Here is a 12,735-nt window from a genome sequence, read left to right on the forward strand (position 1 = left end):
TTATACAAGAAAAATATGTGTTTGCATGTTACACTTTTCCTTAACGTGAGTTAATAATTGAGCCGCACGCTTCAATTTTTTTCATTTTTTTCAAACTTTCTCCCTATAGAATATGATGCAAACGACATTATTTTTGAAAAAAAATTTCACAGAAGTTCTTAGAATTGTGTCTAGTTTTTTTTAAGATTTTTTTTGATTTTTTTTTAAATTTTTTTATTTTTTCGAATTTTTTGAATTCAAATTTCGGTTACCGAGCGGTTTTTGAAATCGGACCGGACCGGGAAGGTCGGTAACCGCGATTTTTGAGCGGTTACCGACGGTTTTTTGAACCCTGAACCTGACTCGCTATTTGCTCTCACTTCTCCCTTAAAAAAAGAGTAACTCCTGTTTGTTTTTTATTCTAATTACAGACTACAGCCCTAAAAGCAAAAACAAAAATAAACTAATCGTCATAATATAAAAATAGATTCTCACAATCCACGAGCAATATTGTACTATAAAATCTCACAACTCACAATATAATACGAAAGAACCTCTATGAATTCTACAGAATAGACTGGATTCTCATAATACAGCCCCTAACAGCGTCAGCCTCCGGTACTCAAAAACTAAAAGGAGCTTTATGGGTAAATACGGACACTAAATTTGAACAATTACTTTAACAAAGGGTTCATGTTCACCACAATGTTGAAGTACCTGACTAGCAAATCTAGCACCACATGTTCACCGTGTTCAGAAAAAGCAGCGGATGCTAGAACTTGGACTGTAAGACTATCTCCAACCATATTCTCTTCATTTCGTTCTCTTTCCGATTCCCTTCCCCGTTCTTATTCTCTTTATTTCCTCTCATCTCCAACAGCTTCCCTTCGAGGGGAATCACGAAGGGAAAGGAGAGAGAATCCCGATCTGGAGGGAATGACCCTGGGAATCCCTTCGCGACGGGAATTATGAAGGGAAACCGTTGGAGCGTTAAAGGGAACGAAAATCTCGTCATGAAGGGATTTTAGTCCCTGAAAAAAAACAGTTGGATACAGTCTAAGAGTGTAAGACAACAGCAAATTAGCATTACATTATAGTCACTCACAGGGTCACAGCACACCCATCAAGTCTCTCCGAGCTACGAATACGAAAGCATCTAAAAGACTAGGCTTGTTTGGTTCAGCGCCGCGCAGCGCGTCCTGCTAAAAGTTGGCGCACCCACGCACGTGAGGCCCTGCTTGATTCAACGCGTTAATTTATTTTCACACCCGCGGCCGGACGAAACGGTGGCGGCCAAATGCTCTTCCAATTTTTTGGCAAGTCTACAACGCGCTCGGCAGAGAAGGGGAATAGACAAATGCCTACGGTAAAGCAGCATAAGCGCGCGGCCGCGGCAAATTGGGCTTCTCACTATGCAGCTCTGGCCGGCGCCTTCCCAGCACGGGCAGCAGCATAAGCATCAGCGAGGCCGGGTGGGAGGCTCTCCTCGTGAGGACGCACAAAGGTCTTGAGAAACGCCTCATCGCTCATGCAGGCCACGTTGTAGAAGCCCCGGTCGCCCCCCGGCAACCCCTTCTCCTTGAGAAGCTTCAGCACGTTGAGCCGGGGCGCCAGCCTCCCCTCGACGCTGAACTTTAGCATCGATGGTGCCCGCGCGATTGCCTCCACCTCCATGCCGGCCTCCTTGGTGAGGAAATCCACGGCACGCCGCAGCCGGTCCTCGGAACCACCCAATATGGACGGCATCTTGGTCACCGCCATCGCCACCTGACAGCTGGACCAACCGAGCGACTTCAGCAGCTCCATCTTGGCGGTGGTGTTCTCCCGCCGGACAGAGTATGCCACGACGAGGGCGTAGCGGAACATTGCTGTGCCCCGGGGCACGCCGAGCTCCTCGGCGCGCGCTACGACGGCCTTGAGACGCTCCTGGGACCCGGCGAGCAGCCGCGGGATCAGGACGAAGTGACGAACACCTGGGCAATATCACGAACAGCTAGGCCGCATTGACGCAGTAACGCGATGTTTGGCTCGACCGCGGTCTCTAGGCTCCGGCTGAGGTGGGTGTTCCTCCTGATGGCGGCGTGCACCTTGTCGAAGGAGCCCAAGAAGGACATGTAGGACGCGAGGCGGGAGACGTACGCGGGGCTGGCAAAGACGCAGGGGACGAGGGGTACGAGGCTGGCGATCTGGGGAGTGGAGAGGCCGATGTCGCGGAGCTGGGAGACGCGGGGGGCGATGGTTTGTTCCACGTCGCAGCAGAGGAACCGGGGGCTCCGGGCGACGGTGCAGGCGACGTCGGCTTTGGAGAGGCTGAGGTCGGCGGGGAAGGCGCGGACGGCGTCGGGCTGGTCGGGGGTCTTGAGGTGGGAGAGGCATTTCGAGGCTCTGAGGGCTTGCGATGGTGTGAGGCCACATTGGCAACGAGGTAGTTCTCGCTTCTCGGCGACGAAGCTGACTGGTGATGTGGTGGTGGTACAGAGGAGGACGCGGCGGCGGAGGGAGAAGACGGCGCAGAGGGAGGAAAGGTTTTGGAGGTGTTGCATTGTGGTGACCAGATTAAGTCGGTTTACAGGAAACCCACGAGATGATTGTTGGAAGTCATTTGAGCTAGTGTTGCGTTGTTTAAGAGGTATAGCCACATTTAGAATTCACTATACGGGGTATCCAGGTATTGCATGTGGGGAAAAAAACCACGAAACATATCTCGGCCTCCTTTTTTCCCATCCGGGAGACTGAGTTGTGGTGTTGTACTATCTGATCCTGCCGATCCTTATTTTTTGAGGTGCATCGAGGTAAAAAGTGAACGATATCTTTGAGTCATTGTCGTTGTGAAGGCTGCATGAGGGGAGATAATAAGATTTCTAAGCAACACATATGCGCAACCGCTCCTATGTTGTTCGCATGCAATCTGTGTTGCTTCCTCGACGATCTACATGGCCACGAGTCTCTATTACATCGAGCCTGCGCGGCATCGATCGTCGAAGGAGCGCTAACTTGTAAGTCTATAGATACGTGTTTATAGCCTGATTGGTACCGTTTACATTACACCTAAACTTATTACATATCTGTAGGTGGTCATTACAGTAGAATGAGCAATTCTCAGTCCAATCAATATAAACGATAATATTATTGAACATAACCGATATATATGGAAGTTGAAAGTTCCTTTAAAAGTTAAGATATTTATGTGGTTCTCGTATAAAGGTGTAGTCCTCATAAAATACAATTTAATGAAACGGAATTGGCACATTAATGAAAATTTTGCTTCTGTAATGGAAGTGAAACCATACAACATCTCTTCATTTATTGTAGCTCTGCTAAGTTCATTTGGAGATCACTAGAGATGGTGTTTGGCTTGCAACCTCCCTGAAGTATTAGACATATGTTGGGTGGATGGCTTAGGTGAATATGAGTAAAGTTAAAAGAACACATTGTAGTTGGGGCTAATGTCATTTGTTGGGCAATTTAGCTCTGCTGGAATGATGTTATTTTTTGACAAAATACAAATACATTCTTCTATATAGGTTATCTTCATGACTACATATTGGATAAGATTTTAGACACTGATGCAAAGAGATGGATGACCGAGATACTATGCTTGTGACGTGTCTGAGTGTTGGAGACAACGATAATAGAAATCTTCACAACACATAGGTGGAGGTTTAGCAATATAATAGAGCAATAATAGAGAGCTTTCTTTATTTGTTAAACCTTTATTGTTGGGAGTGGATAGTGCAATCTCCTTTTAGGTTACACCTCTTGTGTTGGAGGAAAGGAGATGCCTATATGGTAGAAGACGATCTATATCATAGTCATAAATTTTGTAATATTTATCAGCCACATACATCGAAAGATGTAGATGCGGGGACATTTTTATTATCTTAATAAAATAAACATCCCTTTATCTAAAACAAATCTGCTAGGTTTGTCTATGGTTTACATGTTGTTAGTACCAGTTATGTATGTAGCCATGATCAAGTGGTTTTGTGCTATTGGTTACATAGAGCGTCTATGTTTTTACACATGCAATGAATCTGTTGTATTTATTCATGGTTTACATGATACCTTTACAAATTTGAGTGTTCAGCCATTCTGTTCCAAAATGCAGTGAGTTTGTTTCGTGGCCAACCAAATGTATCAGGTGTTTGGCTATTGCGTGCCAAACTTTTTTATCAATAGGACTTATATGTCAATGGCCAATTTTCTTACCAATTTTTGCTATAGTTGTAGCAGATGTTTTGTTCGCCACATAAGACTGTAGAGCGCCGTACTTTCGCACGAGAAACTGTAGTAAACTATGGGAACCAATTTAAGTATCAAACCTCTGTATCCTAGGATGATGCGCTAATGCAATTTCTTAAGTTTAGTGAACTAGCTAACGGTCACAAGCTTATGTATTTTAGCAGCAGTAAGTTTTGCTGTGATGTTTGCTAAGATCATACTGAACAATACCGTCATACGATAACAAAACACCAGAATCAACCATCACCAGAGGCAGACCCGACGGAAAACGCAGCATGTCTGTGCTTGACGCATTGACCAGACCTGAACGGCAACGGCCGAACCGATCCATGGCTCGTCCGGGCAGCCAGCATGGCCACACAAGCCGCGAACGGTCGTCGTGCACCTCAGCGCGGCCCCCGCTCTATCTTCTCCAACGCCACGTGGCGCCACGGCGGCGCCCGGCTTATCTGGTCCAGACGTGCATCCTCCGTGTGATCCATTCCTCACCGAAGCGTGCTGGTTGCAGCACCAGCTGACCACGAAACGTAAACTCGCACAGGCAATTTAGCAGCTTGACCGAACGATTAGGCCCTGCTCGTGAGCGTCCGGGCACCACACCTGCAAACAATGGAGACCGTCGCCGCGGCGAGCTATGCCGGCAGGGCCGGCGCCACGCGCTCCCCGGCCTGCTGCGCCGCCATGTCCTTCTCGCACTCGTACAGGCCCAAGGTACGGCGTGCAACTTCAGTTTAGTGAAGTGTAGCAGCTCGTCACGCACGCGCGGAAAAAGCTTTTGCTGATGGGTGATGGCTGACGACACCGCAGGCGTCCAGGCCGCCGACCACGTTCTACGGCGAGTCGGTGCGGGTGAACACGGCGCGGCCGCTCTCGTCGAGGCAGTCCAAGGCGGCGAGCCGCGCGGCGCTCAACACCCGCTGCGAGATCGGGGACAGCCTGGTGCGTTCGTGTACACCGTCAGCATGCGGCGCGGTGCCTCGGTGCATCATGGCATGCGAAGTCGACTGACGCTGCTGAGTGCGCTGGGTGTTTGTGTGTGGTGCCAGGAGGAGTTCCTGACCAAGGCGACGCCGGACAAGAACCTCATCAGGCTGCTGATCTGCATGGGGGAGGCGATGAGGACGATCTCGTTCAAGGTCCGGACGGCGTCCTGCGGCGGCACCGCGTGCGTCAACTCCTTCGGCGACGAGCAGCTGGCCGTCGACATGCTCGCCAACCAGCTCCTCTTTGATGTGTGAAACGAATGTTCTCTCCGTGTGTGTGATGTGTCGCAACGGTTTGTCACTTCGCTTATTTTTTTGTACTCTGGGCGCAGGCTTTGGAATACTCCCACGTCTGCAAATATGCGTGCTCTGAGGAAGTCCCTGAGCTGCAAGACATGGGTGGCCCAGTTGAAGGTACTTCCATTGCTTCTCCGCCCTGTACACAAGCCGAAGCTCTTGCACTTAAGAATAGAATAATGACTACCATTTAAATATGTTCATAGCCCATTTTCTTAGTGTGCAACTTTTCCATGCCTAAATTCACGTTCCAAAAAAAAAAGTTTTCCATGCCTAAATAGAGAGTTGCAGACTTGCAGTGCAGCGGTCAGTACTACGATTACTGAGCAAACATATGTTCCTCTTGGGACCTTTCCTCGTCGTCAGAGCACAGCAGCAATGGAACTGCATATCAACATCAATCTGTCTCACCAACTCACCATGCTGTCTTCGAGATTAGCAGAAATAACTGAGAAATGACGATTATACATGTCTTGACCAGTGCTCACAAGATGCAGAAATAACTGAGAAGTTTAGACAGGCTTAATTTGTCATCACTTCTCGCAGGTGGTTTCAGTGTCGCATTCGATCCCCTTGATGGTTCCAGCATCGTCGACACAAACTTCACCGTCGGAACCATCTTTGGTGTCTGGCCCGGTGACAAGCTGACGGGAGTCACCGGTGCCGACCAGGTCGCGGCTGCGATGGGCATCTACGGCCCTCGCACGACTTACGTTATCGCCCTCAAGGACTGCCCTGGGACACACGAGTTCCTTCTTCTTGACGAAGGTGTGCTTGAATTTGCAACCGCTGGGGACTTGCAGAGTTCAAGTATGTAATGTAAGTGTAATCGAGATCTTCGCAAATGTTGCAGGCAAATGGCAGCATGTCAAGGACACCACATCCATTGGAGAAGGGAAAATGTTCTCTCCTGGTAATTTGAGGGCAACATTTGATAACCCTGATTACGACAAGGTACTCCTTTACTGACTATTGTTACCGTTTTTACATTCTTTTAGCAGCTGTTACTTTCTATGCCCGATTGGTTATCTGTAAGAACAGTTTTAATCAGTCTAACTGCTGCCAAATGTATGTTTGCAGCTCATCAACTACTACGTCAAGGAGAAGTACACGTTGCGTTACACTGGAGGAATGGTTCCTGATGTCAACCAGGTATATATCAGAAAATCTTTAGCTGCTACGAGTTATGTTCACACTCTTACAAAGCACAAAAAATCTGATGCCTCAAACCGAGCAAAAATGGTACAGTACCTGGCTTAAAAAATCGTCGAAGTGGCTCACTTGCATGGTACTCTGAAGTCTGAACTGCCATGACAGTAGTTCAGTACTCAATATCAGGAGTACATGTTCAAACGCTGAACAATGCCATGATTAACCTGTCATATCCATTCTACGTCCTTCGTACCCAACAGACAATTCTTCAGGGAAGGCAAAACAAACTTTTGACTTTTGAGCACAAGAATTCGGTTTGGTGTTGCCAGTAGGTGTCTGGAACTGTAGTGTTTCTGCAAGCCTACGCTAGTGAGAAACTATTGAGCTGTACCAGCGTCTGCTTTACGCAAACACAGCATTTCCCCACAGTGAACTAACTTCATTTTATGTTTTTCCAATTCTTTCAGTGTACAGAACTAACGTGACCATGCATGCATGATGCCTGTGATGACGCAGATCATAGTTAAAGAGAAGGGCATCTTCACCAACGTGACGTCCCCCTCGGCGAAGGCAAAGCTGCGACTCCTGTTCGAGGTGGCGCCGCTGGGCTTCCTGATAGAGAAGGCCGGTGGGCACAGCAGCGACGGCAAGCAGTCAGTGCTGGATAAGGCGATCAACGAACTCGACGAGCGGACCCAGGTGGCCTACGGGTCCAAGAACGAGATCATCCGGTTCGAGGAGACCCTCTACGGCTCGTCGCGGCTCACCGCCAGTGCCACCGTTGGCGCCGCCGCCGCCTAAGTTTTTTTGGCCGCGATGCAAGCCGTGCCACTCTGAAACTGCTGGCATCACCTAGAATCCATTTTGTGTTGCGTATACAGTACACAGACGCGGTCTTTTAGAACTCTCGCGCTCCTGCAAAGTAATTTTTTTAGAGAACTTTTAACCCTTAAAAGAACGTGAGCTGTCCATTTTCTTTAATTTAATGGTTCAGATGTATTTTATACTTAGTGAAAACTCCTACCAATAATATACTTAGTATTTATAACTAGTATTAATAGTCTGAGTGTATTATCGGTAGACAAAGTAATAGCGTGTAATTAATTTCATATATCTATTAGGTCAACGTATTAACAAATGATTTCTTTTTTATTTTATTTTGAGATCGATTCATTTCATCTGTGTTCTTCCGTTTCACACGACGAATCCATCCATTCATTTGTTCCACCCCCTTCACACAACGCCATAGCCGCCGCCACCACACCCAGGTGTCCATCCCGTCAAAGCTACCTCCCATGGCTGTCGATCCCCCTACGGTGTAGATGGTCGCGACGTCCCTCTGCAACGATCTAGAGCACGCCACCAGCCGCACCCGCATCGGTGACGTGATGGAAGCGGGCGTCGCGTGAGCCGGGAGAGAGGGATGCCTTCGCCTTCCTCGAGGTCAGCGGGAGGGGTGCAAGGCATCAAGGCCTGTGCGTGTGGTGCTGGCTCGGTCTAGGTCATCGATGGCATAGGTGGTGGCGGGAGGAGGGCGAGAGGGATGATGGCCCAGGACGACGAATTGATGATGGCAGCCGGTGGCGTTTGGGGCGCAGGGCGTCAGGGCAGAGCATCAATCTAGACGCATTGCTTGGGAGGTGGCGACGGACCAGGACGGCATGGGGGGCGCGGTGGCTGTCGGAGGGTGAACTCCTCAAGCGGGGATCCGGAGAGACCCCTTTGAGATTCGGCCGGGGGATGATTCTAAATCCACTTCGTAGGTGAAATAAATGGGAGTAAATGAGATGCAGGTAGAGGTGGAATGATCGGATGCAGGAAGGAGTAAATGCTCAGAAGATTTTTAGACAGGTTCGGGCCGCACTAAGCGTAACACCGTACTCCTGTGTGTATGCTATAAATGCTCTGAGAATGTCTCTCTGAGGATCTGCTGTGTTACAAGAAATGTTTGTCTAAGTCTAGGGCTTTGTGCTCCTTGTTCTTCGAGACTCGTCGATGTGTCCCGTGCTTCGGTGTTGTTTGGCCGTGTGTCAAGGACTCGATCCTCTTCTCCGGGGAGCTCGCCCCGCTTATATACCCGTCGGGGCGGTAGCGTGCCCAGAAAGGATAGCGCGAGTTCCAAGGCGCCATAAATGGAAAGCAACCATCATGGGCTGCTGCGCGAAGTGACAGGGAGGGTTGAAAATGTGCCCCCGTCCGATCTTGTTCGTCATCATTCGGCTTTTCGGCGAGTGCTGCGGGGAGGGCCCACCGGGCAGCCACTGAGCAGCCCCGCATACCCGCCCAGTCAGAGCAGGCCTGACACAGCAGGGTGGCAGGCGGTGTGCCTCGAGCTCTGCGACGTTATCCCGAGGCGCGTCGGATGACGCACGATGGGACCTATATATTAAATGTCCCCATGCCTCTCTACCAGACCGTGGCAGGGACTGACAGCAGGCGTGGGGGGAGTGGTTGGAAGTGACAGTGTCGGAGGGTTAACTCCTGTCGTAGGGATCCTGAGGGACCCCTTTTTAGAGATTCGGCCAAGAGGATGATTCTGAATAAGTTTGCCGGAGATATAAATGGATGTAAATGCGATGGCTGGCGAGGTGGAATGATCTAGTGCAGAATGAAGTAAATGCACTGGGGGTTTAGATAGGTTCGGGCCGCACGGAGGCGTAACACCCTACTCCTGTGTGGATGCTATAAATGTCCTGAGAATGTCTCTCAGAAATGTGCTAGTTACAAAAATGTTTGTCTATCCTAGAGCCTGGGGCTCCTTGTTTTTCGGTTTGTGTGTATCTGTTGGCTTTAGGTGCCCTTGGACTTCTCGATCTTCTCTACTTCCTTAACTTCTTCAACCGTGCAGAGCTTGCCGGGCTTTTTCCGCTTGTGCGCTTGCAAGACTTCTCTTTTTTTTGCTTGTCTTTGTCCGTGCTGCCGGCTGCTTTAAATACCTGCCGGCGGTAGCGTGCCCCGAATGGGAGGGCACGAGTTCCAAGGCACCATAAATGGAAAGGGAGTCATCATAGCCTCTGTGAGAAGTGACAGGGGTTGAAAACGCGCCCCGCGCCCGGTCATTAGTCGTCATGATGGCATTGGCAACGGGCGCCGTGGAGAGGGCCCACCGGGCAGCCACAAAGCGGCCCGGCGTGCCTGCCTTGTCTTGTTCGCCTGCCACATCAGCGCGGCAGACGGAACGCCTCGGGCCTTGCGACGTTATCCCGAGGCGCACCGGATGGCACGGGATGGGACCCGTGCATTTAATGTCCCCACGCCCTTCTGCCAGAATATGGCAGGAACTGACACCGAGCGTGGCGGGAGCAGTTGGAGGTGACAGGCTACGCGCGCTCTTAAATGCAGCCTTGGGCCTTTTACCCGCTGACACCTCATCGCTAGACCGCTGTGGGGGCCACTGACGGAGGGGCTTCCTGGGTCGTCGGGGAACCGAGTGCTCGGGGGTCACTGTTCATCTCCCCGGGCACTCTCTCCCGAGAACGCCCTACCTTGGTCCTCGGGGAACCGAGTGCTCGGGGGCCACTGTTCACCTCCTCGAGCATTCTCTCCCGGGCATGCTTGTACGGATCCTCGGGGAACCGAGTGCTCGGGGGCGCTGCTCGTAGCCCCGAGCACTCTCTCCCGGAACTTCCTTCAGTGGGTCCTTGGGGTACTCGGGTGCCCGGGGGGCTACTGCTCGCAGCCCCAGGCACGCCCCTCCCGGTACTTGGTTCTCCTGGTCGTCGGGGGACTTGGGTGCTCGGGGGTCACTCTTTACCTCCCCGAGCACTTTCTTCCCGAAACTTAGTCTTCGCAGATCATCGGGGAACCCGGGTACTCAGGGACCACTGACTGTGGCCCCGAGCGCCCTCTCCCAGGACTTAGTCTTTTTTACCTTGCGGAGGTGACCCTACAGGATGGCACCACGTGGCGAATTGCTGGCCTGGCCTCAGGATTCGAGGACCCCTGATTCCTGATTCACCGACAGACAGGCCACGCGCCCTCTTAAATGTCGCACCGGGCCTCTCACCAGTTGACATCTTACCACTGAGCTCCTATGGGGACCACCGGCGAAGGACTTCTCAGGCCCTCGGGGAACTGTGAGTGCTCGGGGGCTACTGTTCGCAGCCCCGAGTACTCTCTCCTGGAACTAACTATTCGGGTCCTCAGGGAACCGAGTACTCGGGGTCACTGTTCACGACCCCGAGCACTCTCTCCCGGAACTAACTGTTCGAGTCCTCGGGGAACCGAGTGCTCGGGAGCCACTGTTCACGGCCCCGAGCACTCTCTTCCGGAACTGACTGTTCGGGTCCTCGGAGAATCGAGTGCTTGGGGGCCACTGTTCGCGGCCCCGAGCACTCTCTCCTGGAACTTAGCTTTTCTTGTTATCGGGGAACTTGGGTGCTTGGAGATCACTGTGTATGGCCCCGAGCACCCTCTTCCCGGTACTTGGTCTTCTCGGGTCATCGGGGAACTCGAGGACCACTGTTCATGGCCCCGAGCACCCTCTCCCGAAACTTGGTCTTCTCGGACCTCGGGGAGATAACCCTTGAGGGAGGGCGCCACGTGATACTCTGCTGTTCTGGCCTCGAGACTCGGGGACCCCCGGTTCCTGTATCACCGACAGCGGCCCAGGACGGCGCTGGAGGCATGGCGTCGTCCGTGGGATGGGGCGGCGGCGTCCCGCGAAACCGTGGCATGAGGCTCCCTAATGCAGATTGGAGGTGACGATGGCGACAACCCAAGTCAGCGCGGTAGGCACGACGACGTCCACGACAGGAGCTGGTGCAAGAAGAACGGCAAGGCCAGCAGCCATGGCCAGCGAAGCCGTGGACGAAGTCGTGTCGGGCCAGGCTGAGCGCAGCGACAACTTCATCGACAAGTTCCTCTTCCTCTGTTTCAGTGCGCTCGTGGAGGCGCGGGCAACCTATAAGTGTAGGCATCTTTCACCTCATAGCATTCGCCTGATAGGTGTTTGAGGAAATACTCATGAGGTGGCCGCCTGTTAGTGTCCAAGGAGGTCATGGAAAGCGTAGCAGTTCCATATTTGATGGATGGGTCCTATTCGACTTGAATTTAGGTTTGAGTCGTGTGTGCTACTCAGACGATAAGGGCAAGTAGTGCTTGTGAGGTTCAGAGTTTGGGCATGAAATGCAAGCACAAGATCTGTGATTAGCCATAACTCAAGATACGGTTGCCATGTGAACTGTTGCTGTCATGGAGTAAAACTCATAGTTGCAGAGCGAGAGCAACACCGTGCCAGATGATCAGAGCATGCAGTGCTGGTGAGATTGGGGTCTGAAGCTTCTACTAGCTCCTCGTTGACAACAAGAGTGAAAAGTCGGTCCAACTAGACAGCAAGACTGCATGATGAGTTCAGTGAGCTGGAGTTTTCTACTTCCCCTTAGAAATGGGGACTTGGCGGGGCGGCTGGTCGGCGGTCGCCGCCGCCACCTCCTCGGCGTTTTTGGCGGCGGGGGCGGAGAAAGATGCATGCATACTACAGAGCCTGGTCTACCATATATTTATGGGCTCAGATTTGGTCAAATTCAAGCTTGTCTTGTAAGCTGCTCAAAGCTTAACATCATAAAGCAGAATGCGATTTGTTTGGTGCACTGCAAGGCTGTGATAGGTCAAATCAGGCAGTTAACTATTGCGAGTTGTGACTGAAGAACCAGCTCAGTCAAATTTATTCATCTCTTGAAATGACAGTAAAAACTCTGTAGCTGCCAGTTCTTAATTACTGAAGCTCCAGAACATCACCATATAGTTAGTATTGTACAACCGTGACCATTGACCAGATACGTAATAACATATGTATCAATCAAGCATTAAAACACCATCGATGCAAAACCTAATTACTCATCTCATCCGCTCTCCCTTTTCAAAGTTTTGATCAACATGACAAAGGAGAGAGTTTATCTCAGAGAGGATTGCAAACCAGTAAACATGTCAGAGAAAGTTTTATCTTGCTCCAACTAGATGTTGGGCAATTGCAAGACCTCTCTCTGAACTCTGAAGAACGGTAAACTAGTTTCTAGAGATAAGATCTATCAAACGCAAGATGGGGTGAAAACTGAAGTGAAATACCATCTTCTACTCATAG

At 50.8% G+C, this 12,735-nt stretch overlaps 2 protein-coding genes across 2 annotated transcripts; one reads left to right on the forward strand and one right to left on the reverse strand.

Annotated features, from left to right (window-relative positions):
- Positions 1 to 1,389: 1,389 nt before the first annotated feature.
- Positions 1,390 to 2,522, reverse strand: LOC133908059 (uncharacterized). The gene is made up of 2 exons (XM_062350186.1): positions 1,988 to 2,522; positions 1,390 to 1,952 (listed from the first exon to the last, which is right to left on the reverse strand). Exons 1-2 carry the CDS (start codon positions 2,520 to 2,522, stop codon positions 1,390 to 1,392), a joined length of 1,098 nt encoding a protein of 365 aa, XP_062206170.1.
- A 2,184-nt stretch (positions 2,523 to 4,706) lies between these two features.
- LOC133909172 (sedoheptulose-1,7-bisphosphatase, chloroplastic) lies at positions 4,707 to 7,704 on the forward strand. The gene is made up of 8 exons (XM_062351486.1): positions 4,707 to 4,932; positions 5,029 to 5,160; positions 5,268 to 5,453; positions 5,537 to 5,618; positions 6,048 to 6,269; positions 6,355 to 6,455; positions 6,582 to 6,653; positions 7,170 to 7,704. The coding sequence occupies exons 1-8, from the start codon at positions 4,831 to 4,833 to the stop codon at positions 7,452 to 7,454; spliced, it is 1,182 nt and encodes a 393-aa protein (XP_062207470.1). The 5' UTR covers positions 4,707 to 4,830; the 3' UTR covers positions 7,455 to 7,704.
- The last annotated feature ends 5,031 nt before the right edge of the window (positions 7,705 to 12,735 follow it).

The sequence above is a fragment of the Phragmites australis genome, chromosome 2 (genome assembly GCF_958298935.1).
Source record: "Phragmites australis chromosome 2, lpPhrAust1.1, whole genome shotgun sequence".
Classification (NCBI taxonomy): domain Eukaryota; kingdom Viridiplantae; phylum Streptophyta; class Magnoliopsida; order Poales; family Poaceae; genus Phragmites; species Phragmites australis.

Coding starts and splice junctions, on each gene's coding strand:
- LOC133908059 (XM_062350186.1), bottom strand. CDS start 2,522: ATGCAACACCTCCAAAACCTTTCCTCCCTCTGCGCCGTCTTCTCCCTC. Junction 1,953..1,987: donor GCCAAACATCGCGTTACTGC/GTCAATGCGGCC, acceptor GATATTGCCCAG/GTGTTCGTCACTTCGTCCTG.
- LOC133909172 (XM_062351486.1), top strand. CDS start 4,831: ATGGAGACCGTCGCCGCGGCGAGCTATGCCGGCAGGGCCGGCGCCACG. Junction 5,161..5,267: donor GCGAGATCGGGGACAGCCTG/GTGCGTTCGTGT, acceptor GTGTGGTGCCAG/GAGGAGTTCCTGACCAAGGC. Junction 6,456..6,581: donor ATAACCCTGATTACGACAAG/GTACTCCTTTAC, acceptor GTATGTTTGCAG/CTCATCAACTACTACGTCAA.